This window comes from Odontomachus brunneus, unplaced genomic scaffold, assembly GCF_010583005.1.
Source record: "Odontomachus brunneus isolate Ranch 3 - 2012 unplaced genomic scaffold, Obru_v1 Obru_scaffold_012, whole genome shotgun sequence".
Lineage (NCBI taxonomy): Eukaryota > Metazoa > Arthropoda > Insecta > Hymenoptera > Formicidae > Odontomachus > Odontomachus brunneus.
The window spans coordinates 1,082,187-1,108,140 of NW_022639462.1; the positions used below are offsets into that span (position 1 = coordinate 1,082,187).

The 25,954-nt window shown below is 38.1% G+C and overlaps 4 protein-coding genes across 14 annotated transcripts in view; all 4 read left to right on the forward strand.

Moving 5' to 3' along the window:
* Positions 1-9,691, forward strand: part of LOC116840876 (fatty acid synthase-like) — a 15,853-nt gene extending 6,162 nt beyond the window's left edge. Inside the window, exons 4-17 of the mRNA XM_032808192.1 lie at positions 330-561; positions 680-1,098; positions 1,232-1,522; positions 1,639-1,837; positions 1,986-2,140; positions 2,692-2,859; positions 3,406-3,878; positions 3,953-4,254; positions 4,350-4,751; positions 4,854-5,884; positions 6,077-6,312; positions 7,111-7,804; positions 7,904-8,735; positions 9,307-9,691. Of these exons, the coding sequence (XP_032664083.1) occupies positions 330-561; positions 680-1,098; positions 1,232-1,522; positions 1,639-1,837; positions 1,986-2,140; positions 2,692-2,859; positions 3,406-3,878; positions 3,953-4,254; positions 4,350-4,751; positions 4,854-5,884; positions 6,077-6,312; positions 7,111-7,804; positions 7,904-8,735; positions 9,307-9,548 (5,676 nt within the window). The 3' untranslated portion in view covers positions 9,549-9,691. The remainder of the gene's footprint in view (positions 1-329; positions 562-679; positions 1,099-1,231; positions 1,523-1,638; positions 1,838-1,985; positions 2,141-2,691; positions 2,860-3,405; positions 3,879-3,952; positions 4,255-4,349; positions 4,752-4,853; positions 5,885-6,076; positions 6,313-7,110; positions 7,805-7,903; positions 8,736-9,306) is intronic.
* A 2,384-nt stretch (positions 9,692-12,075) lies between these two features.
* On the forward strand, positions 12,076-15,415 carry LOC116840884 (coiled-coil domain-containing protein 93). 2 transcript variants are annotated; one of them, XM_032808207.1, is made up of 12 exons: positions 12,076-12,298; positions 12,551-12,664; positions 12,731-12,825; positions 12,957-13,227; positions 13,296-13,493; positions 13,578-13,628; positions 13,766-13,870; positions 13,956-14,173; positions 14,270-14,586; positions 14,657-14,777; positions 14,863-14,947; positions 15,021-15,415. In XM_032808207.1, exons 1-12 carry the CDS (start codon positions 12,248-12,250, stop codon positions 15,180-15,182), a joined length of 1,788 nt encoding a protein of 595 aa, XP_032664098.1. In that variant the 5' UTR covers positions 12,076-12,247; the 3' UTR covers positions 15,183-15,415. The 2 variants fall into 2 exon arrangements, with proteins under 2 accessions (XP_032664098.1, XP_032664099.1); XM_032808208.1 differs by having other exon boundaries at positions 12,260-12,298; positions 12,551-12,644.
* Positions 15,416-16,243: 828 nt separating this feature from the next.
* Positions 16,244-21,471, forward strand: LOC116840805 (phosphorylase b kinase gamma catalytic chain, skeletal muscle/heart isoform). 3 transcript variants are annotated; one of them, XM_032808013.1, is made up of 10 exons: positions 16,452-17,026; positions 17,318-17,478; positions 17,592-17,876; positions 17,957-18,047; positions 18,314-18,450; positions 18,548-18,645; positions 19,297-19,380; positions 19,943-20,101; positions 20,186-20,299; positions 21,065-21,471. In XM_032808013.1, the coding sequence occupies exons 1-10, from the start codon at positions 16,935-16,937 to the stop codon at positions 21,077-21,079; spliced, it is 1,236 nt and encodes a 411-aa protein (XP_032663904.1). In that variant the 5' UTR covers positions 16,452-16,934; the 3' UTR covers positions 21,080-21,471. The 3 variants fall into 3 exon arrangements, with proteins under 3 accessions (XP_032663905.1, XP_032663904.1, XP_032663903.1); XM_032808012.1 differs by having other exon boundaries at positions 16,457-17,026; positions 20,186-21,471; XM_032808014.1 differs by lacking the exon at positions 19,297-19,380 and having other exon boundaries at positions 16,244-17,026; positions 20,186-21,471.
* Positions 21,472-21,786: 315 nt separating this feature from the next.
* Positions 21,787-25,954, forward strand: part of LOC116840802 (homeobox protein prospero-like) — a 34,733-nt gene continuing 30,565 nt past the window's right edge. For 2 of the 8 annotated variants that reach the window (XM_032808001.1, XM_032808008.1), the window contains exons 1-2: positions 21,797-22,842; positions 25,239-25,683. In XM_032808001.1, coding sequence (XP_032663892.1) covers positions 25,380-25,683 — 304 coding nt within the window. In that variant the 5' untranslated portion in view covers positions 21,797-22,842; positions 25,239-25,379. Of the gene's footprint in view, positions 22,843-23,366; positions 23,699-23,719; positions 24,508-24,542; positions 24,970-25,238; positions 25,684-25,954 lie in introns of those variants that run through there. The other 6 variants (XM_032808007.1, XM_032808005.1, XM_032808010.1 and 3 more) reach the window with 6 other exon arrangements.

Sequence of the window (25,954 nt, forward strand, 5' to 3'; positions counted from 1 at the left end):
TCTCTCTCTCTCTCTCTCTCTCTCTCTCTCTCTCTCTCTCTCTCTCTCTCTCTCTCTCTCTCTCTCTCTCCAACATTTTTCAAATGATCACGTACATAGTTATTAATATAAAAATTTTTCACAGTCATGCGCGATAATGTCCCAATTTTTTTTTAATTAAAAATGATAGAGGAAAATGATTGAAGAATATTTTGTTCAGTTTAACTTAATCTACCTGTATACACCATGACTTCTCTATAAGTTAACGGAAACCCTATATATGCAAGGCAGCAGACATGCACACAACAGAGAGAGAAAAACTTACATAAAGTTTATCTATTTGCAACTAGATACCTGGATTCCCAGTTATAAGGTCTAGTAAATATTGGTTAGCAAACAGCATTTCTAACTGGTTCGGTCTTAATGGACCATCTTATGTCGTGGACTCGGCCTGCAGTTCATGCAGCTACACTATGGCGGAAGCTTACAGGATGATACGAAGTGGAGAATGCGACGCGGCCATCGTAGGAGGCGCCAATCTGTGTTCAAATCCCAATATAACTCTTCAGTATGATCGACTTGGTAAGTTATATTCAAGAAAAGTATTCTTTCGTCTTACATTTGTTGTTTATGTGGAAGCACTGTGACAATAGCAAATCAAACAGTCGCTCTTATAATCAGCGATTGTGAATATTTGCAGGAGTTCTCTCCAATAATGGTTACTGTAAGCCTTTCGACATTAGTGGTTCTGGTTATGTGCGCAGTGAAACTATCGCGGTAATTTACCTGCAAAAAGCAAAGGATGCAAGACGAATCTATGCGACTTTCGTCTACGCTAAAACCAATTGTGACGGCTTCAAGGAAGAAGGCATTATGTATCCTTCACTCAGCATGCAGAAAAATTTATTAGAAGAGTTTTATGATGATTGCGGTGTTACACCTAAAGAGCTATCTTACATAGAGGCTCACGCAACGGGTACTAAAGCAGGAGATACTGTAGAAGTTGGTGCTATTGATCAAGCTTTATGCTCAAAAAGAACTGCTCCTTTGTTGATGGGTTCGATAAAATCGAATATTGGGCATTCGGAACCTACCAGTTTTCTTTGCCAAGTGACGAAAGTATGTGAATAACAGGAATAGTAGCGTTAAAATTTAGTTACTATATATGTATTTAAATTTTGCATCTTATTTACAACCCCGCAGTTATGCTTCTATTATTCCTATTATAATTAAAGCGTTTAAACATTTTTAGGTATTGATAGCAATGGAAACTGGTATAATTCCACCAAATATACATTATGAAATACCGCGAAAGGAAATTACTGCTATAATTGAAGGCAGAGTAAAGATCGTTACCGAACCTACCTCATATAAAGGTGGTTACATATGTATTAATTCTTTCGGATTTGGCGGTGCAAATTGTCACATATTGTTGAAATCGAATCCCAAAAATAAAATCAACAATGCATCATCAGACGATTTACCTAGACTTGTAGTTGTATCTGGTCGTACTGAGGAGGCTGTTAAAACTCTCTTAGATGATGTAAGTTGTCTGATTATATTATTACTTTATAAGAGTCAGTATAGTAAAACAATATTTATCTCAGAATAAAACAATTATTTGTATCAAAATATGTATATGTAACTTTTCGGAGGTAGGTAAATAGTCGAGAGCTAGATGTGGAATACGTTGCTCTTCTGCATCGTGTTCATGCTGAAAATATTGAAGGGCACCCGTATAGAGGATATACTATAGCAGGATCGAAAACAGCTCCTAACACAATAAAGAAAATTGGAAATGTAAGGAAACCAATCTGCTTTGTATTTTCAAGGACAGACGTTGTGTGGTGTAATATAGGTATGCTAATAATTATTAAAGTAACTTATAACTTGTTATATTGTATAAACAATATATACTTTTGCCTATAATCTGACTACAACTCGAACTCATGTGTCATTAATACATTTGATTTTATCATTAACATATTTGATTTTGATACATGAAGAATTGATGAAGCTGCCAGTGTTTGCCAAGGCAATTGAAAAATGCAATGCGATATTAAAACAGCATGATATGTACGTCACAGATATTCTAACGGACGAAAACAAATTCACTTGCAACAGCGTTTTAAAATCATTCGTAGCAACTATTGCTGTACAGGTAAGGGTAATAGTGGGGTTTAGGGGACCCAGCTCCAATGACCTTGGCCTTCACATATATTATTATAGAGGTAACCCTCCTGAGGTAACCTTCTAAAGGTTTTAGCCGTCGATCGTTGTTCGTTAAAAAGTTATTAACAAAAGAATTTGCATAAAATGAATGTAATTTTTGGACACTGTATATACTAAAACATCGAATTTGTAGGCTAGGAAGATGCCTGCTACACACACACACACACATTGATTGCCCCGTCGGGCGGGCGAGCGCGCGTGCAGGCGAGCAGTGTGTGTGTGTGTGTGTGTGTGTGTATGCGCGCGTATGTAACTGAATGTAACACAGCAGCAGCCAACTGACTGACACTACGGGTTAATTATTATCTAACTTTTTATCTTAATAACTTTTTAACGAACAATGACTGACCTACCTGGTTTACCTGATTTACCTTTTAACCACTCAATTATACATACAGACACATATTAAAACTTACACAGTACACATGAAACCTAATATAACTCAATTAAAAATATGATTTTTTCTGAACAACAATGTAGATTGGTCTAGTGGATCTTTTAACGCATATTGGTATCGTACCCGATTACATGATTGGCCACTCCATTGGTGACTTAATTTGCGAATATGTTGATGGAATTTTCACTATTGAAGAAACAATTTTGATGGCATATTATATGGGCATTGCATTTGAGCAATCCAAAATACAGGTATTATATACAGTGACTTATTAATTCTAAGAGAATGCGGAACAATGCAGAACTGTATATTCTATGTAACCGATTTTCATCCGATCGCTGCTATTCCGTGCAAATATAAAGGCTATCTGAAGCAAGCATATAAAATCACTTGTAAAAATAGAAATTTGGAACGTGTAAAGAATGAAATTTTGCACTAACAGAGCTCATTTCACAATGTTGCGCGCTCTGGTTCGTCCTTTTTCTTCCTTTAATATGTCAAAATTCTACCTCGTCGTTTGCAAAATGACAGAGATGCTCGTAGTCAAATTGATGCGCTCTACCCTCACATATGATTTTGTATATCTTGCGTCAGATACCATCTGTATATGTTTGCAGGCCATAACGACGCTTTCCAGTGTGAAAACGCCTCTTTAAAATGTAGCCTGAAATGAGCAAATACATACGCTTCCCTACTAAGTACTCTAAGAGTTAAATAATTCAAGGGATGGATATTAATTTTATAATCACCATATCTATGCAGACATGCGTACTTGAAATTAAATATCGTTTTTTCAGATTGATGATATTACTGCAAATCGATGCAAATACTTTGAGTCTGTCAGATCGCAAGTTTTGGAGCATTTTAGCCGCCTATTACCGCTGCAGTCTCCAAAAAGTCGCGGCATAACATGGTTGGGTAGATCTCGTATTGAATTCGACAACTCATGCGCAAGTGTGGCGAAATATTATGTAGACGGTATATTGTACCCGGTACCATTAGAAAATATTATACCTTTGATATCAAAAGATATAGTATTTGTCGAGATGATGCCGCACAATGTTTTTCAATCAATCATAACAAAGTCGTTGAAATCAACGATAACGTTGATTTCATTGTGTAAACATAGCCATGCGAATACCATACAAGATGTTTTAGAAGGAATTGGTGATATTTATAATACAGGCTTCCAGCCGCAAATTTCAAATTTATATCCTCCAATGCAATTTCCGGTTAGTCGTGGGACACCAATGATTTCTCCTCTCGTCAGGTACGTTTTTCAATGTATGAAAGAATAACATTTTCCCTTTTCCGTATTTTATTGTTCTACTATGACTATTACAGATGGAATCACTCTGAGGACTATTACCTCGTCCATTATAAAGGTGAAGAAAAAATGTTTAACAGAGAAGTAGCCGTCAATATTAAAACCGCTAGTGCAGACTACGAATACATGTCTGGTCATGTAATCGATGGGAAAAATCTGTTACCAGCTACCGGTTATCTTTTTCTAATTTGGCATATGATTAGTCGGTTGAGCGCCATTGACTTTCGCAAAACACCAATTGTATTTGAAAATGTTAAATTCGTTCGCACCACTTATTTATCAAACAAAGATGAACTGGAATTAATTTTAATAATCCAAGGTAAATCCTTTCACAGATATTTGAGACACAATTTTCGATATTTCGATACTTACAATGCAGTTTTAATTGGTAATATTTTCTTGATATTCTTGTAGACAGTAACAACTTTGAGATTATAGAAGGAAACAATGTTATCGTAAGTGGAGTCGCGAGAGTACCTGACGATATCGCGAGTGAAAAGTTACCTGTCCAATTTCTGTCCAAGCACGAGGATGATGAGGAGTACATGAATACCGCAGATATTTATAAGGAGTTACGTCTTCATGGCTATCAGTATACCGATTTATTTCGTTCGCTGAAGAGTGCCTCGATCACAGGAAAGATAGGTCATATTAAATGGCTGTCAAACTGGGTAGTATTCATGGACAATATGTTGCAAATGAAAATTCTGTCGCTCGACTCAAGAAGTATTTACATACCGATCCAAATTGACAAATTGGTAATCGATCCTACATATCACTTAATGCAGGTTCAGAATCTCCCTGTTGGAGAAAGAGGTAAGAGAATCTTCGGTTTATTCTAAAAAAATTCCTTAATTCGCTATAATTTTAACGTAAAAGATTCCTATTCTCATGTCAAAATATCAAATTTTATTACAGACTTACCCGTACGCGTCTACGATTCTATAGATGCAATAGTATCCGGAGGAATAGAAATTTCCGGACTCAAAGCTACGGTCATATCTCGTCGGTTGACATGCGCCGAAGCAATACACGAGGAATACAGATTCACTGCTTATCGCGATCACGCCTTAGTGTCCTTGAAAGAAGCGGTGAAAATATCGGTGGACATTGCACTTGAGTGCTATGAATTGAAAAACGTCAAAGTAATCGAGTACGTCGAGGATAACGACAAAATCCTGTTGCAGGATTTGGTTACTCCAATTGTTCAAGAAGTTCTAAATAACGTGCCATTAGTACGATCTAAACTTACGTTGGTCGCAACGGCCAATAGATTCAACAATTCCTCTTTGCCTCCAAATCTGACGATCGTACAGTTTGAAAAACTGGCGAAAGACAACGTTTGCTTAATGGCCGTTGGTGTTGGAATTTTAACTAAAGATATACACTTTACAAACAAATTATTGTCCAGTGTAATGACTGGAGGCTTTTTGCTGAGCAGAGAGGATCTCAGTATGACTTACGATCACTCGTTACTGCAACGCAATAATCTGAATGTTATCCTGGAGAAACGTACGGAACGAGAGGTTCTAGTACTTTTAAAAAAGGCGCTAAACACCGTGAAGATTCGAGAAGTCGTACATATAAGCAATCACGAATTCTCGTGGATTGACAAGCTGAAAGACGCAATGGATATAGAAAACGAGTTGAATGCAAATACAAAAAATAAAAAAGTAATAGTAGTTGCAGAAGGTGATTCGGAGTGCGGTGTATTAGGACTTGTTAATTGTTTACGAAAAGAGCCAAGTGGGGAAATGATTGAATGCATATTTATTCAAGACAAGGATGCGCCCAAGTTTTCCTTGCAAGAGCCATTCTACATGAAGCAATTGCAACTGAACTTGCCAATTAACGTCTTACGTCCCGGCAAAATTTGGGGCTCTTACAGACACTTTCCGTTACCTGTGCCAGAGCCGAGACCTGTGCAGTGTGGCTATGTTCTTCAACAGGTGTGTTAACGTATTTATTCAAGAAAATAAAGTAAAAGAAATCGAGACAAAATGATATTTGTTTCACATACTGTGAACAGCAATAGACTGTGTGTAAAATATCGAAACGATAAATGCCGTTTAAATTTGAAACTTTCTATTTGACACAAATACTTTTGTTTATAATAATATAATAAAATTAATTTTCATTAGACTCTAGGTGATCTCAGCACGTTCCGTTGGGTTGAAGGACGAGTATCTGCCAATATCAAGCATAGTATAAACATAGTTTATGCAACGCTTAATTTCAAAGATATTATGATAGCTACCGGTAAACTTCTTCTGGAATCCTTTGCATCAATCAGACGAGACGTTGATTCTATATTTGGTTACGAAGTTGCTGGTTTTGATAAAAGTGGGCAGCGAATAATGGGTTTTACTTCTTATAGGTGGGATACTACTGCTCGAATTTTTGTCTATATTTAAAACATATAATTCTATAACGACACTATTTGGATAGATTTTAAATTTAGCTATTAACTACTTGACTGATAGCGAAAATCCGCATCAACTGAGCTAAAAAAGAGCAAAATGAAAATGCTGTTCGATTTTTATAAAAGTCAGTACTAAAATATTTTTCGAATCGCTGGATGTGTATTTGGAATTAAAATTGCAAAACTCAAAATTCAAAAAATTTAATATGGCAATTAGAATTTTTTAAAAATTCCATAAAGTGGCGAGCTGTTATGAAAGTTCGTCCTCGAAGATCTTGAAGTCTTTGAACTGGGATTATTTAAACGTTTTGATGATTAGATTGGATTTGCCATTTCAAATTTTAGAATGTTGACGTCCAAATTCGTATTTAAGATCCCAAAAAACACAAGAAAAATCGTAGTTGAGGAGTCATAAAATCCTTTATTACTAATTTTCATGATAATCTAACCATTCGTCGAATTTCTCAAAAATGTTGGTCATCACATTGGACTCATCATTTTGAATTTTGAAATTTTTACATTAAATTCGTATGAAGCAACCCAAAACACCTATTATCGAGTACCATGAAAATTTTGCTGATTAGAGAAATATAAAACATGGGCACATTATTGCGTCAATGTCCTTTTTGGTACATCCTTTCTTTGACGCAGAAACGCATCAATACCAGACAAGTGGTTAATTGAAGGCATTTTATGCCTTGTATTATCAAGAAAACTATATTAAACTGACTGTAAAACCATTTTCTTTTTTAGAGCAATATCAAATATTCTAATAGATGATTTCATTATATCCTGGATTATACCTGACGAGTGGACATTTGAGGACGCTGCCACAGTTCCGTGCGCTTATGCTACATGTTACTATGCTCTGTACATGAAAGGAAAAATTAAGAAAGGGGATAAAGTTCTCATTCATTTGGGCAGCGGTGGTATTGGTTTAGCCGCGATTAATCTCGCACTAAACGAAGGATGCGAAATTTTTACAACAGTCGGAACACCTGAGAAACGACAATTTATTAGAGAAACTTTCCCCTCTATACCTGATGATCATATTGGCAATTCTCGCGATACAAGCTTCGTACAAATGATCGTCCAGCAAACACACGGTCGGGGTGTAGATATCGTGCTAAATTCTCTAGCTGAGAATAAACTTCAAGCATCTGTTCGCTGTTTGGCGAGAGGTGGTCGATTTCTTGAAATAGGAAAATACGATTTAATTTCCAATAATATCTTAGATAAAATGGTTTTCGCGAGAGGCATTAGTTTCCACGGCGTTATGTTGGACAAAATAACCTGCGCCTCCGAAGAAACAAAGAGACACTTATATGACTTATTTTCGCAAGGTTTAAAAAAGCGCGTGATAAAACCGCTCCCGAGGAAGGTCTTCGAAAAGACCGAAATAGAAGCTGCTTTCAGGTACATGGCAGCTGGTAAGCACATAGGAAAGGTAATTATTCTCATAGAAACGAGCGAAATATTCATGATTACGCGAAAATTCTTCCTGCACGTTCACGTCAAATTTGATAGTTACTATTCTTATTTTCAGGTACTAATTAAGATACGCGACGAAAACGAGCCACTGGACCTTCCTATTCTCGCTTATCCCCGATTTTTCTGCGAGCCTCATAAATCTTACATTATTTTGGGCGGCCTCGGTGGTTTTGGTTTGGAATTGGCCGATTGGCTGATTCTGCGCGGAGCCCGGAAGCTTGTCCTGACTTCACGGACTGGGATTCGAAATGGTTATCAACGTTCAAGAGTAGAACTATGGAAGTCCTATAAAGTGGATGTACAAATCATTATAGGTGCTGATGCATCTATTCATAAAGACTGCGCAAGTATCTTAAATTCCGCCGCGGTAATGGGACCAGTGGACGCTGTATTTAACCTCGCGGTAGTACTGAAGGATGCTATCTACAAGAACCAAACCGTTGAGACCTTCGAAGAATCATTCAAGCCGAAGGCGAAGGCCACAAAAATGCTTGACGAACTATCCAGAAGAATGTGCCCCGATCTTCGACACTTCATAATTTTCTCGTCTGTCTCATGCGGCCAAGGTAATGGCGGGCAAACTAATTATTCTATGGCCAATTCTATCATAGAGAGAATTTGCGAGAAGAGAGTGCAGGACGGATTCCCTGGGATGGCTATACAATGGGGCGTGGTGGGTGATGTCGGTCTCGTTGTTGACATGATGGAGGATAATAAGGAATTAGTTATTGGAGGTAAATTGCAGCAGAAAATATTGTCCTGTCTACAGTCACTAGATGCTTTCTTGGTGCAAAGTCGACCTATCGTGGGTAGTATGGTCGTGGCAAAGAAGGAAACGGATCTAAAAGGAGAGATGAACATTTTAGAGACCGTTGCAAATATCATGGGTAAGTTTCTTCATGGATAGAAAATATTTATTGCGTGTGACGTGACTTTTCTGCTTATGTTCTTAATTGCTATAGTATCTGTTTAAGACTTGTTTACCATCGACGTGGTTAATTTGTTAGATGACATCGAAATCGAGAAAATGCGCGCTCAGAACTATCGCAAGATGCGTTACAATAAAAAATATATCCGTAAATATATCTTTTATGATCAACTGAACAAATTTGAAAGATAAGCTGAAAACATCTCATTTCCATCAGTAATCAGAAAATGAATGTACAATTAAAACAACAATTTTACATAGTAAATAGATAGGCTGCATTTGACATTAATTTTACAGTTCAGTATTTCTTAGAGAATCCCTGGATCATTACTACAATAGAAAAATGTTGATAGTATTTTACAAATTTACGCAATCGATCGCATGTTTTATTTTATGGACATATCTTTTTTTTCGAATATATTTTACAAAAATATTGTGAGTTATTTCTCACATCTGACATTACCATTCGTATCATTGATAACAGTGACGAGAAACCAAAATCCTTAATTCTTTCGTCTTTACTAACACAGGGCTGAAAGATATAAAAATAGTCGGTTATCACACTCCGCTATCGGAAATCGGTATGGATTCGATGACGGTAGTCGAGGTCAAGCAAACATTAGAGCGAGAATTCGATGTTTACCTTACTGCACAGGATATTCGGAATCTCACCATCAAAAAACTCCGCAAAATGGCTAACACAAATAAGCGTTTCAGAAAGGAGTCTAACCGAAACGAGCCTATTGTCAGTATGGAGGAAATAAAATCCTAAACCAATTACAGCGTTTGCTGATTTTACTTGAAAATTTTAATTATTTGATTCCAATGTTACATCACATTTAAAAATTCTCACTGGGACTCGAACTTGGACCATGAAGCATCTTTGGATTATGAGTCTCTTGCTTAGACACTACACCACTTCTTCGATCGATATAAACGCCTTACATTTTGTCTATATATGTTATACTGAACACAGTGTAATATAATTTTTTGATAATATGATTTAATAAAATGATTTAATTTTAATAAAAATTATATTTTTCGTACCTTTATTGTTAATGCAAGGGGATGCCGGAGCGAGCGACGAATTTGATAAGCATCGATAACGTAGAGTGATCATCAAAAAGTAGAAAACGTTATCATCATTTACCAACGATATCGAATTTATGTACACATAGATACTTATGGGATAAAAACGATCGTCAAATAGGCGCTAACATGATACCCTTATCATCTTTTCACAGATGTTATGCAAGTGTGCTACGTTGTCATTTCAATTTTCTTACACATAGTTACGTAATTGTGAACACCACGTTGCCATTCGTATTCTTTCCAAAATAGGCTCTTGCTACTTTTCTGATGAATTCTTCAAATAGCTTGTCTACCGGGTACATCAAAGAAAGAGTTTTTAGAAAAGAGTGTTGTAGGCGCAAGCGTAGTTTACGAATAGCCTTTTGAAGAATATATTACTTGTTATTTGAATTTTAATATAATTAGCAAAGGTAATTTGCGATATCATTTTCATTTCGCATTAACCAATGTTAATTTACGCGGAAAACCTAACCGTATGTAATCATAGGGTGCTTTCCAATTGCTTAACACATCTTGACACATATGTACACAGAATGTACAAAGTGTAACGTTGTGCACGATTCAATTGGAACAAAGTGTATATTTATGTATGTATGTCGGATAAGGTTAGGATTATTTTTCAACTATGCTTATATTTTGGTATTTTTTAATAATAAATAATAAAATCTAAATAATAAAAAAGATATTATCCACTTCACGTCGCAAATGTCTGTCTCTTTTCAAGCCGCTACGCTTATTAACTTTAATTTTCACTAGAAAACACTAGTTTACACAGCCGACTAGTAGCCCTCGAGCTGAATACGGATGTATAATGTTGTGTCGACGATTATGACAATTGGAATGTAACTTGTGTGACCATGTGCATGAAAGTGTCTAGGGATATTGCAATTGGAAAGCATCAATTAACTTTTCTGCAAACTTTTCGTATCTGTTTTGGCATCAAAACTAAATTCTGAAAGTGCAGTAGTAATCTTTGAAATTTTCCTGATTGGAGCATCCATAATTTCGGTATGTACAACCTGCAGAATGTTTGTATTAAACAAATATTGCACTAACTGACAGCTCAAAATTTAAACTTAAACATATTTTTTTCATTTTTGTTACATATTGAGCAATACTAAAATATTCCAATTTATTTTTGCATACATTTTTGTTATGTAAAAGCGTTTGTAATTCTGTGCAAGGAACAAGACGTAAACTTTGCAGAAAAAAGTCAATATTTTGTCGGCGAAGTTTTCATGTCCGGCATCTCCCCAGCAAACAATTTGGTATCAAATTGTCGCCAAATTGACACGCTAATAAGGTTTGTTCGAGTTGCTTGTACTTTTCACACTTTTACACCTAATGCCCGTTGCACATTAGTGCACTCCAAACAACACAAATTTTTAAAAATACATTCTGAATATGTTTTCAGGACGGAGGGACGTCCTCAGAATATTCTTAGGACGTCCTTTGAAAGTGTGAATTGTCTGAAAATAGCTAATATCTATCCAATAAGTTTATTCACATTAATTGAATTTTTTACACTTTTACACTTAGTGCACATTAATTCTTTAGAGGTTCTAAAAATGGCGTCATGTTTTTCGTTCATGTTACGAGTGTAAATGCAATTCTGATACACTTTTCACTCTTGCTTGGGATCAAGTGTAAAAAGTGTATCAAAATTGCAATTACACTCGTAAAGCCCGTATCTGACTAAGGATTAAGATTGAGATTGAATTGAAAATTGGCCAATCAAAGCAAAATTCACCAAATTTGAGCTTAGTGAATTTTACTCTGATTGGCTAAATTTCAATTCAATCTCAATCCTAATCTATAGTCTGATACGGGCTTAACACGAACGGAAGTCATGACGTCATTTTTAGAACCTCTAAAGAATTAATGTGCACTAAGTGTGAAAGTGTAAAAAGTTCAATTAATGCGAATAAACTTATTGGATATCAGCTATTTTCAGACAGCTAACATTTTCAAAGGACGTCCTAAAACTATTCTGATGACATCCTTCCGTCCTAAAAGCGTCTTCAGAACGTATTTTGGAAAATTTGTATTGTATGAGGTGCACTAGTGTGCAACGGGCATTAGGTGTAAAAGTGTGAATAGTACAAGCAACTCGAACAAACCTATAGAGTGACGCTTATAAGCGCTTAAAGTGCGCCCAAAAGGAACGCAGCCTATGTCAGCTCATGTGCGATGGGCTTAACTCTCTAGCGATAGTTTTTGGTCCGTGATTCAAAATGGCTGGATCTTTAGTAATGTTTCTTATGTGATGCTAATGACAAGTTGTGACAAGTACATAATGCTGTATTGAATATAATAGATTAATATCCTACTGGATAATCGATAACGTGTGGGTAGTGCAGCAGATTAAACAACTGCAATATGTTAAACGATGTGCCGAAAAGGTTACCAAAACACTCCGAAAGTACAGAAGTACGTAAAGACGTTTGTGTATCCTACAAATTTATTAAATGCTGCCAAAATGTATTAAAATTCATTAAAATCAGAATATCAAATATACGTACGTGATTCTATGTTTTTAAAATCAGTTTTCGTATGCATTTTTTTTTGCTACATATGTAATATCGTAGCATCATCTGTTTGGTAAAATCTTCTTGGCGGTAATTTAAATAAAATAGTGTTTAAAGATGATAATATTATGAATCTCTAATGACGTATTTTTAGGCTGACGTGCGCGAAGATGAGGAACAAACCACAAAGTTTCAAGAGATCATTGATTTACTTGTTGCAGCAGGTTATTTCAGAGCACGGATAAAGGGTTTGTCGAATTTTGATAAGGTTTGTGAATTATTTCTGACTTATTTTTAACATATATGTAACTTCTGAAACAATATGTTTGATTAGGTGGTTGGTGGCATGACCTGGTGCATAGAATCATGTAACTTTGATGTAGATGTAGATTTGCTTTTCCAAGAGAATCTCACAATTGGTCAGAAAATGTGAGTATTATTTTGTAAATTAAAATATTCTGTCAGCTTTTTTTATTACTAGTATATCAATAGAGTCTTTTACTTAGAGACTTACCTGTAAAGAAATCATTTTTATACATTTTGTGAAATATATATTGCAGATCCTTGACAGAAAAAATTGTAGTTATGCTTCCTAAAATGAATTGTCCATATCGAATAGAGCCACATCAAATACAAGGTTTAGACTGCATTCATATATTTCCGGTTATTCAATGGTTGATAAAACGTTCTATGGAAATGCGACAAGAAACGGCAAGCTTTGTGAGATCTTTTGCTCTAAATCAATTTCATAAGAAACATTCGTTCAGTGAGGATTCTGAGGCTGAAAGAACAGCTAAAGAAAATATGATTAAAAATTTACGCTCAGTCAAGGTACAATTTATCATAAGCATGTGGTACACAGTAGACATGCATGATATTAAATATCTGATTTATTTTAGAAAGCCTATGAACCGCGACGATTCTTCAGACAAAAAGAGGGTTTTGTGAAGGATGAAGCAAACAGGTTTATTAGCACAGTATTAGAATATGAAGCACCATTTGAGGCTGTTGAAAACATTGCGACTACGACATCAACATCGGTAGAACCTAAAACTGGCGATCCCAAACACGAGTCGAGTAATGAAAAAAGTGAAAAAGTATTTTTAAATTATTTTTAAGTTCACATAACCATTTGCTCAGTAATATTTATTACTAGAAAGATTGATGTTAATGTTTTATAGATTACCACCGAAGATATTACAGCTACTTTAGCTGTCATTGAAGAAAATTCGGTATGTAGAATTTAAAGTACAAAACAATTTTTCTTATAAATTGGTTATATATATAATTAGTTTTATCTCGAAATTGCTAAAGATGAAATGATTTTTAATTTAAACTGTTATTGCTAATGATCACGATTATTATCTAGGCACGTTTAAGCGTGAGTACAGTTGGAAATATCGTTGGTATACAAGCGCAGGAGATTGCCAAAGTGGCGGAAAAATACGCAGCTATGTCTACTTCTGAAATAGAGGTAAATTTCCATACAAAACACATGTGTTATACGATTAAGATTCATGATGATGTTAATGTTTTATTTTATTTTTGTATGAATATAGGATAGTGGTGCCACAGACTCATCACGTGCTTTGGTAGCATTACAAAAACAAAAAGCAACGTTGCAATCCAGAACTCGCAAATTGACAAAGGAAAAAGACAGTTTGTCAGATAAACTTGCTGAGATAGTAGGTAAAACGAAAGAATGTCGTGCAAAGAGAGAAGCCATTGAACGTTCGTTCAAGAAGATTCAAGAAATTGGAATAAATGATAACAATAGGTACTTAGAAGCAATAGAAAGGATTAACTCGTTATATATTATTTATCGATACATATTTTAATAATCCTATTTATTCTATATATTTGTACCTTTTAGCATTTTCAAACGATTAGAGGAACTTCTATCCGTGCATGACGGATTAAAGGAACAGGAGCACAATTTTCGGGAGCAATGCAAGTCAGATTTAAATCTTCTTCGAGATATGTTACAAGAGATCGAGGACGGTGCTCCGACGGAGGAAGAGGATCGCGTCAAAGAATATGAGGATCAGAAGGATGCCGTGACGCGAGTACGGTTGCAGCTAGCGAAAAAGAACAGAACTATCGCGTCCTTAACTAGGCAATTAGACGATGTTCCAGTACGCTCCGAACTGACGCAGTATCAACGACGTTTTATGGAGCTCTACAATCAAGGTTTTTTAAATTAAAGTCACCTTTATGCGCGAATATAAGATTCACGATCAATTCTGACCAAATATTACAGTTTCCGCCAAGCATAAGGAAACTAAACAGTATTATACATTATATAATACCCTTGATGACACGAAGCTGTATCTAAGCAAAGAATTGTCGCTGCTGAATTCTATCCAGGATAATTATAACGAGTACGCTTCACACATATCAATGGCATTAAAGCAATCGTAGCCTTAACAATACATGAATAATTAAATTTTATTTATCTGACTGTAGAGCTATGGCTTCGGCGAGCGGCAAGGAACAGTTCCTGAAGCAGTTCGAAACAATCGTTGCCGGGGTGAAGCGCAACAAAACTATGGTAACTGTAAAAAATCACGATACTACAGTATTGCAGTCTAAAAACTTGATCAATAAAATGATTTTTTATTCAGGTAGAGAAACGATGCGCCGATGAGAAAAATCGCCGAGATGCACTCAGTCGACAACTCGTTACTCTTGTAGAACAACAACGTAAATATGTTGCGGCGGTCAGACAGCTCACTATCGAGTGTCGCAAAAATGAAGCTTTGTTAGCTCAACTTCGAGGTCCGTAGATGTTACAATATTTCCATTCACATCATTGTTGGAAAGTGATGGAAATAAAGTGGTTCTCACGTGCTTAACTGCAAGGTGAATTTACGCTTGTTTCTTTAACGTTTTCAGCAAATTAAAAAATCTACGTAATGTGCTATATGATAATTTATAATATATGATATAATGTAAATATATATCTGATAATGTGCAATTTTGCGTATTCACACACAAATAAATATCATTCTAGTGTTAAGAAGAGCGATTGTTTAGTTTCCTTCTTTCAAGTAATAGCTATTTTTTTAACAAAGAAATTTCTTGATAACAATCATCAAATGTACTCATTATAAATTTGAGGAAAGTTCATCATCATGTATTTGAAAGAAGAATTAATTTTTTTTACAAGAATATCATAAAAAAACTTCAAGAAGAAGTTAGTTTGACTCAATATAGCAAGCAAACCGAATTTTGGATTTTTAAATCAATATTCTTGATTAAAATGCTAAGAACTTTTACTAGAAACAAGTGACATTTACTTGAATATAGTATGTATTTTTCTGTGTGCATATGTCTCGATGTGCATACTCAAGCAAGGAAGGAAAGTAAAATTATTCTGTTCTATTTCGCGTATTTCAAATACTACACTTTATATCCAGATATAATGTGAATATATGTATTTCCTAGCTGCTGTAGGATTTATAAAACATGACGCAATTGCTCTGAGCGTGCAGTATTGCGTATTAGACGACGTGAATTAAAATAGTAGTTACTGCTCGAGTCACATGACGTCGAGTTTTATTGAAGTGCACATTGATCTATATGTCATATACGAGTGTATATGTATAAACATCGGGACAAAGCGATCTTGGCCTCGATAATAGACTACTACCACTCGCTCGCTTATTTTTCCCTTTCGCGTTCCTCGCGAGCGCGATGCATTCGCAAGGTGCATTTACGCGCATACAGTTGGACACGATGCAATGTACATACTGCGTGACGTAATCGCTTGTAATATGAGCGCGAAGCTCGAGCTTCTTGTTCGCATTTATCGAGATTTCCTCTCGAGGGGATGTACAAACGAGTGGAAAAAGAATGAGGGCACTTTTACGCGCGATCTCTGGAATTTCAAAATTACCGATATACTTTCGTTACAACACCTGTTGCATTCGCACGAGCAAGTAAACAGATCTCGGTGATCACTCAGTTTTGCATTGTCACACTTGATGCGAAAGCGTCGTATCTGAGTGAGTTGCGTCCGACAGTTTGGCGGCTATCGATGCTGACGTATATGAACAATTAAATATGAATTGAGAACAAAGTAACATAGGTCACGGTATGCGTCTGCTAGCGTCTACACTGGGCATGCGTCGTCTGCCCTTCCGTACGATTGCACCTGCACATCCACTGGATTAGCGCCAATCCGATAGTATTGTTTCCGGCACTGCTGCAAAGCGGTTACATGTGTGTGTTTCCTCTCTCTTCCTTACCTCTTTTATATCTACCGCGAGGTGCTATTGATAGTCAATGTTGGTCGACGTCGCGACTGCGAGACGTGCACAGATGATCGAACGCGCGACGAAGTGCACGAACATGAAAGTGCGGTCGGACAACAAAGATTCGACTAGTGTGACTCATCGGACGACTTTTCACTCTCATTAGGTGCACGTTGTTTTCGGTGCGGTCACTGAATCCCACGCGAGAAGAAAAGCGTGTACGCTCCAGTGTGTATATTTTATGATTCGCCAAGCCGTGTCAGACAAACTGCGGCGCGAAGCATGGCGAAAGAAGAAGTGGACGATGTGTTGCCGGACAAGGACGCGGCGAAGGGATTTTACGCCAAATACGAGCCCAAGGAGATCCTGGGAAGGTGCGTCGATATGCTCTACGTTGTGCTAGCTACTGCTCACTATTAAACCGTGCTCAATACGTTCGAAGGCGTATTATTTCTTTGTTATGCGTGGCGCCAGCAATCTTGGCGATGAGTGCACGAAATTGCGATGGATCTTTGTCGTAGCGTTGACGGTGATATTACATAATTAGAGTAAATTTCGAGAGGTTATTTGTATAGATCGCGCTACACAAGCATCACGTTATTCTTTAACGAAGGCTGCATCGACTTTCGTAGAGGTTAAGCTTAAATCTTCAACATATATTTCAGAGGAATATCTTCCACTGTGAGAAGGTGCATAGAGAAAGAGACAGGTATAGAGTATGCAGCTAAAATTATTGATATTAGTAATGAGACTCAGGATGGGATGAAGGATGCCACACTGCAAGAAGTACAGATACTTCGTAGGGCAGCAGGACATCCATACATTAGTAGGTTTTTCACTTTGAAAGATTAAGTGAAAGTGTATATATTGATAAATATTACAAAGCTAATGTAATATTTAGATTCTTATAAGTAAGGTAATCATTTCTCCTATTTGCAGTTGAATTGCACGATGTCTTTGAATCTAGTACATTTATATTTTTAATTTTTGAACTGTGCAAGAATGGAGAATTATTTGATTATCTCACATCCGTTGTGACACTTTCTGAAAAAAAGACACGTTATATCATGAGGCAAGTGTTTGAGGGACTCCAACATGTGCACAACCAAGGGATAGTGCATAGAGATTTAAAACCTGAAAACATATTGCTTGATGATAACTTGAATGTAAAAATAACAGACTTTGGTTTTGCCAAAGTGTTGAAGCCTGGGGAGAAATTGTACGGTATGTTCTACTTTTATATGTGAATAAATATTTGTACAAAATAATAGGAAACTTTATTAACTTGCACAATTTTTTTACAGATCTCTGCGGTACACCTGGCTACTTGGCACCAGAAGTATTAAAATGTAACATGTTTGAGACTGCAGAAGGTTATGGATTCGAAGTTGACATGTAAGTTTTGTTTTTACTATATGTATATGTGTATTTATATATATATATATATATATATATATATATATATATATATATATTATATTATATATACTTTTATATATATATATATATATATATATATAATTATTATTACATGATTATATATGTGTGTGTGTGTGTGTGTGTGTAATTTTGCATAGATCTCAATATAAATTATAACAAATATATCAAGATTTTTTGTATATTCTATTATATAATAGATTTTTATGTTTATGACATAATAGATGGGCTTGTGGTGTGATTATGTTTACACTATTAGTAGGCAGTCCTCCATTTTGGCACAGAAAGCAAATGGTTATGCTTAGAAATATAATGGAAGGAAAATATTCATTTACATCTCCTGAATGGGCTGATATAACAGGTAAAAATTACATAATATTGATAAAGGATAGAGATAAATTTTGAAGAAATAATAGGAAATTGTGAAATATTCATTTCATATGTTTTGTTTGCTCCAGAGGCTCCAAAAGATTTAATAAGGAAATTATTAGTTGTTGATCCTAAAAAAAGGATTTCTATAAAGGATGCATTAGAACATTCTTTCTTCCATACTGTTGTAAGTACCTTAACACTACAGATATATTAATAGGTTTGTCGATACTTATAATTCTCACTTTAAGATGAGAGTAAATTTAATATGTAAGATCCTTTCTTTAAATAACTAATACATACTTTATACATTTCAATATGGAATTAAAATCTTTCTATTAATTCTCTTGCTTTGTTTTTGCTCATTATATTTCCATTTCAAAATATGCCTGCAGCCATCTTGATATGAGCACTTCTAAATAATTATTGACATAATTTACATCTTATAGATTACCCTCAATTTGAGATATATTGTACTGGTAATCATTTATCATCTGTCAATGTATTTCAGTATCAAGATTTATAAGATATAAATTAATGTCAATAATGTTGCACTTACTTTTATGTCTAAAAATTATAACATGCACCGAAAATAGGTGAAGGAAATTTCACATAAAATACTTATATCTTTTTATTATTATATTGGTATAAAAATATGGTAAAATTGGTATAAAAATGTGGGAAATTTTGGAAAAAAAATTTGTATATTTTTTATTTTAATTATTTTTTCCCTAGGTTGTTCAAAATATATTTAAAAAATAATGCAAATGTCGTCCGATAGTTTATAATGCGATTATAAAATAAGTAAAGTAAATAAAGTAAGTTATTGGCCTTACAGCTATGGGATCAAGACATCGCTCCTCTAAAACGTTCTCTATCGTCTAACTCGCGACGTCTGAGTAGGATATCTCAGTTAGCTTTGGTAAATTACTTTTCTTTTTATTTTGTTCGGCGACAAGTATAAGATACGCCGACTATATTTATCATTTTAACAGTTAACATTCATATTGCTTTGGGAAACTGATTGTAGTAGGGTTATGTTGTAAATACATATAAATATTCATTACAATAATTTGTAGTGATAGCTTTTAATTCTAGTATAAATATATTTTTATATATCTGACTCATACCTATTCCTTTTTTAAATAATATTTATATTTTGCGTGTGCATACATGTTCTTACACAGCACTTAACTAACAAATTTTATTTTTATAAAATACTTGCATGTAAATATTAATAATTTTATTCTCTGTCACACACCTAACTTTCTGTCATCGATACCCCACAAAATCTCATCGTATTGTAATAAAATATTTCGATTTTTACTAGATTTAATGAGTTTAATAATAACAATAACCTTTTAATATATTTACATGAATACTAATTTTCAGCAATGTAGATGACTTATATTAGTAAATTGCGATAACTATATGGGTTTTTATAACTTGCTGAAAATTTTATTATGTATTCTTAATTTGCGCAGGAATTGAAGGCTAAGTCGTTTAATGCACGGAAAAGATTCCAGTTGGCAATTATTTGCGTACGAGCTGTTATCCGTATCAAACGACTTCATAGCACACCAGAACCACTTTCGACGCAGATAGTCTGCACTGACCCCTATAGAATAAAAGTTTTACGAAAGGTAAAAGTTTAACTGCATATACTATATGGATGATGTGTATGGATTACATGCATACTATTTGGGGACATTTATATTTCCTTGTAGGTAATCGATGGCTGCGCGTTCCGGGTCTATGGACATTGGGTAAAGAAGGGCGAAGGTCAGAACCGCGCGGCACTATTCGAGAATACACCAAAGACAGAATTGAAGCACCTATACGTTAGTAACTTAAGTAGATAACTATTACTTTGCTAAATCGTACTAGTTAAATTTTATCGCTAATAAGAATCTCCATGGTTTAATGGTCTGAAATAATAATGAAATATTTTAGAAAAATATTCGAAATGGTCATCTTTTTTTGATTGCGATGGTTAGGCAATAATTTTTCAGGTCTGATCAGCATTACTAAAATTTACACTCATATAAAATGCAATGTTGGTTTTTGTACAAATAATCGGTATATCAGTACAAACTAAAATTGCAAGGAATGTATCTCTTCACAAATATTACAAAATATTTGGATGTGTAAGGTTAAAATGTAATATTTCTAGATAATATTTTTAAATATATTAAAAAAATCACGCACTATTTGTTTAAAATCATGTTTTCTCATTGGTATTGAATTAGTTTATTTATATAGTTATTGGAATTTTTCCCCTGATGATTAATGACCATTTAGCTAAAATTAAGGAGAAAGAGAGAATGATCTTCCATAGAATATAATTTTCTTCTTTCAATATATGTATTTCAATTGCATAACAAAATGGTACTAATAATATTTATAAAAGTTATACTTTTTTCGTGAATCTCTATTATAGTACTTTGTAACATGTTAACATGTTAAATTCTTGCAAAACGTGACATATTGCAGGCATTATTATTACTATATATGTAAATATTCACTTTTACATTAGACAATATAATACTTCAAAATCTAGTCATATTTTGTACAAATAAAACTGTTTTAAATCATATACGTTACAGATAAATTCAAATTAGAATATGAATCAAGCAAGACTTGGTACTAGCAAGATTACAAAGATCTATACTCTTACAAGACTTGAGTATATGACAATATCTGGTGTAAAAGACATGTTTTCACAGTGACATGACAATTTGCAGGTGACACAAACATATAAAATTATCACTGCTTCCAAAGAAATGGCGGTTCCTCGTGTTATACTATTGTATATTGGCCTTTTAGTTTTATGTATAGATATGGCATAATATGTAAGTTTGTAGTCGCTCTCGACACATTCAATAGTGTTCAAGAAATGTATTACTAAATATATAATCGCGTTTTTGAACAGTGTGCTTGTATTATGTAATAAGTTGATAAGACAATAGTTTTGTATATGAATAAATATACAAATTACGAATTGTTACGAGAATAACGGTTTTGCAAGAATTTATTCTAGAGATAATTTGTATCGAAATGTGCGTGTTTCCTCGGACGAGTGCAACGATCGATAATCGAATCTGTGCAACCGTGACGATCGGTGGATAGTCTTAATTTTTGCAAAAGAGAAATTAAAAATAAAACGTTTCGCGTGGAAACGTATTTTTGGCGGCCACGGTGGCCTCACGCTGCCGCGCGAGCATGCGCGTTCGCGAAGGTAAACAATGGAGCATAGAGCTCTGTCCATCCGACAGGCAGGAAGGAGCGAGTAAAAGCGGCAACAGCGTGCGCGCGCGCTCGGCTCGTGCGGCGATCCATGTGACAGAGAAGGAACGTGACAAAAGCTGGTGGAGGGTGACGGCGCCGCCAGCGCGATCGGAGCGCGAGTGTTTGCCCGGGCGAGCCGGGTGTCGGGTGTGCTCCGCGCGTCGATCCCTCTCGCCGCGTACGTGTGCCTCCGCGTCCTTTTGTATCGCGCGATGTGAAGTGCACAAAGGCTCGCACGTCAGATCGTTTGTCGCGCGCGCGACGTGTTGCCTCCGTGACGGAGAAAACGCCGAGGCAAAGTGCGTGGGCTCAACGGGTGACTGCTGCGACATACACGCGACGACGACAAGGACGACGAAGAAGAGGAGGAGGAAGAAGACGGCGACGACGTTCACCGATTGATCAGCCAATCGGAGAACTGGTCACAAGTAATCGAGCAACCGAACAACCGATCACCCGACCGACCGACCGACCGACTCGACCAACTAACCAACCAAACCACCAATCGACCAACCGACCGACGGCAGCAGCAGCAGCAGCAGCTTCGATACTTCACTCACGCCCAGCGGGATTGTGCGTCACATGGGCCGCGTTCATTGGTCGATACAGCCGAGTGACGTCACAAACCGCACAGCGATTGGTTCGCGACGCGGTGCCCGGACACGTGAATCGTGGCCGTGCAGGCATGGCAGTTTGATGCGCAGTGGTTTTCAGCACTTGTAAAATGCCACTGCCACGCGCCAGATCGATCAGGTTATAACCCGCGTTTCGTCGCGCGTTCCGAAACGGTCGGTCCGTCGCGCGGTGGGTCGCGGTCGTGGTCGCGAATATTCTCGCTCGGCTCTTGATTTACCGCGTTGTCGGCCGCTCGCTCGACCGGATCAGATCCGGTGGACTCCGCCGCGCACGATCCCTTTTTGCCGCGCGCGCGGCCGACACAGCATTGACAAATACGCGTGAGTACGTGCATTGCACGAGGACAGTGTGTAGTGTGAGTGATTGATATAATCAGTATCCGGCGGCACAAGCGTGGACGAAACGGCGGAAGGAAACGTGGTCTATTCACCGGGGAAGCAAAGTGCTCGACACATACAGTGTGAGTTCGAATCATGTGAATCGGTACACAAGATGCAATCCGTAAGTTTCGACAAAGGCACAGAGAGCTCCGCGATGTTCACCCTGCCTCTCCTCTTCCTTTCTCCATCTCCGTCTACGTCTTTCTCTCTTTCTCGCGTTACCACGCCCGTTCGACAGAGAGAGCAACAGGGACGAGGGGAGAGGGAAACACAAGAGAGAGGAGACAGAGAGAGAAAGAGAGACACAATCAGTGAGAGGCAGAGAGTGAGAAAGAGAGCGCGGGCGAGTCGCGGCGGACCATTATCTCTCTCTCCTCCGTTACTATCGCCTATTTAATTAACATGTGTATAGAGGTGGTTGCGTGGCGTGTTTTCCGTGCCATAATAGAGCGGACCAATAGCGCGACGTCCAGTGGTGACGTCACAGGCCGCCAAGTGTCGCGATTGGCCGGTGTATGCGTGCGTCGTCGACGTGCGTCCTAACGTGCGTGTCGCTTTGTCAGTTTAAGGAGCTCGCGCGCTGCTCGCGGCGGCACGCTTCCTTGACTCTTCGCGAGGACGCGCGCCGCCCAGGCACCGCGTGCGTGTACCTCTCCCTCGTCGCCGCCGCCGCCACCGCTGCCACCGCCACCGCCGCCGCCAACGACGACGACGACGACGACGACGACGACGACGACGACGACGACGACGACGACGACGACGCTGACGTTAACGCTGCCGCTCCACTCCGCGCTGTTCTGCTCCGCTCTGCGCTACGCCGCGCGTCCTCTCCCTCTCCTCTATTTTCTCGTGCCGACCCCGCGCGTCTCCCACGGAGAATGCGAGCGCGATCGCATGTCGTCGACGCCGTACGCTTTCGCGATTCCGCTGGCCGAGGTATATATCTACTTTCCAAACGAACACATTACCGGACCTCGATACCTCGTTTTGTTTCGTTGCTTCACCTTTAGTCTCGTGGTCTCTGATAGCTTTCGCTCGCGATAACTCGAACCGCCGATGTATTTTCGTTGAGACTCGATGCACCTTTGGTAATCGTCTTGCCGGCCGAAATGATTTGGGTGTCACACTGTTTAAGTGATTCTATGATTTGCGGAAGAGTACGTAGCTGAGATGTACACAATAAGTATGTTTACACTATTCAAAATTAAGAATGAACAGTGGAAATAGTGTTACAGATACAGTCAAGAGCTACAGATATATCTGAAGAAGTATGATTCCCTGATTGTTTCGAGCGTGGCATTTATTTTTATTCTGTACTCTGCTAAGTTTCACTCTACTTTTTTTTTTACCACGGCTTTACATCTCGGCGATATTCGTCAATTGTCCCTACGGGAATATTTCGCAGGACAAAACAAATTCTCTCTTTCTCACTTTCTCGTTCCTCTTCGGCGTGACTTACGCGATTTCTTACACCGATACGCTGCAATCGCGTATGCTCTCGCGACCGCTTTTGCGCACGCAAACGCCACGTAACAAGTCTGAGACTGCCGTCGCCACTGTCGTTGTTCTCCCCCCTTTTTTTTCTTTTTCTTTAATAAGATGTGAGCGATGAAGGATCAACAAGATTTACGAAAGCAAGCAATACACTTGGCGATATCGCGAATTTTCAATCAGTTGCTATATCGAATCTCGAAATAAGGCGTCTTCGCTGATATCAAAACCATGCTAAGATTGACAGAAAGAAGGTAATTGCTCTTTACCATGAAAGGTGTATCAGTGCAATTTGCCGGTTTCACTGCGGTATCAATCGGTCGAGATTTGAAACATTCGCGCAGAAACTCGCGACTCGACCTGGCGCGCGCATTTCTCGCAATTATCCCGGAGCGTTCTCGCCTTTTTTGAGCCGCCTGCTCGTCGATTCTTGACTCCAGTAACGCGAGCTCCGGGATGCGTGCTATCGCGCTGCGATGCAGAAAAAGCCTCCGCCGCGCTTGCGCGTCGCGTACCTGCGCGATGTTGCGAGAGCAGCGTGAGTGGGTGGCCAGGGTGGAAATGAGGCGCTTCCCGCGCGACTGCGTTACGTCACGTGTACGTCACGTGATGTACGTCGTAGACACACACCGGCCGTGTCCGCGACGTCCACGACACCTTCTAGAGATAAGCCCAATAATCGCAGTCCCGTGCAACGTGCCCTCCCAAACAATGCGGTAAGAGCTGCACTCGAAGATTCTCGATAAGAAACCGTGCCCCGATATATACTTTCCCCGAATTCGCCGATAAACCTGTCACGTGGTGGCCGATAAACATGTCACGCTACCCATTGTCTCGCACGGAATAACGATCGCGCCGGAGCTAATGTTTACTAGAGTATATCGGGGTGCTTTAACTTGAGCGTTACTGTCGGAAGCGTTACTTTTGCACGTGTTTAATGACAAACATGACTCGTTTGTTAAGGAACTGATACTTTTGCATGCAGGTTGTCGCAAACCATCTTTGCGTGTAGAAACGACCAAGAGGGAGAAGAGGTGGAGCTACAGCGTGTGCTACTCGACCTGGTGCTGCTGATCCACCGCTGCCGTCCAAAACCACCGACGATCGTTGCAAGGCCGGCTAGCCGATGCCGCGGAGCCAGTACGATCTTTCGGCCGTCCGCGAGCACAAAGAGTCGGCGCAGCAGCGACAACACCAGCAACAGCAGCATCATCGGTCTGTCCCCTCCACCTGCTCTGCAACAGAACAACATATCTCGAGCGGGATGAGTCTGGAAACATTGCTGCAAGCGGCCTACTACGTAGAACAGGAGGAGAAGAAGCGGGAGCGCCTTGCGAGCACCTCCTCCTCTTCCTCATCCGAACAGCATTCGTTCGTGTCTGCGCCGCCCCACTCTAATCATACTTACGCCTCCACTACCAGACCACGTGGTGAGTACCACGCGCCGTTTCCCGACGACCTTTCAGCGCGTTGCGTTGTTGTACGTATGGAGAGAGGAGAGTGGAAATGAAGAGTGCAGAGAGAGAGAGAGAGAGAGAAAGAAAGAGAGAGAGGGAGAGGGAGGCGAAGGGAGGAAGAGGTGTGCAGTGGCGTCGCGTCGCATCTCATTGTACTTTGTTGTGACAAGAGTACAGGGTCACCGTATTCGTACCAAGTGTCAATACTTCCCATCGTCGGTATCGAGAAAAAATATCGATACTT

Bases quoted from the DNA above. Each gene is read 5' to 3' on its own strand.
- LOC116840884 (XM_032808207.1), top strand. From the start codon at position 12,248: ATGTTAAACGATGTGCCGAAAAGGTTACCAAAACACTCCGAAAGTACA. The intron at 13,871-13,955 runs GTAAATTTCCAT...GTATGAATATAG, and splicing joins TGTCTACTTCTGAAATAGAG to GATAGTGGTGCCACAGACTC. The intron at 14,778-14,862 runs GTACGCTTCACA...ATCTGACTGTAG, and splicing joins ATCCAGGATAATTATAACGA to AGCTATGGCTTCGGCGAGCG.
- LOC116840805 (XM_032808012.1), top strand. From the start codon at position 16,935: ATGGCGAAAGAAGAAGTGGACGATGTGTTGCCGGACAAGGACGCGGCG. The intron at 18,646-19,296 runs GTAAGTACCTTA...TTGGCCTTACAG, and splicing joins ATTCTTTCTTCCATACTGTT to CTATGGGATCAAGACATCGC. The intron at 20,102-20,185 runs GTAAAAGTTTAA...ATTTCCTTGTAG, and splicing joins GAATAAAAGTTTTACGAAAG to GTAATCGATGGCTGCGCGTT.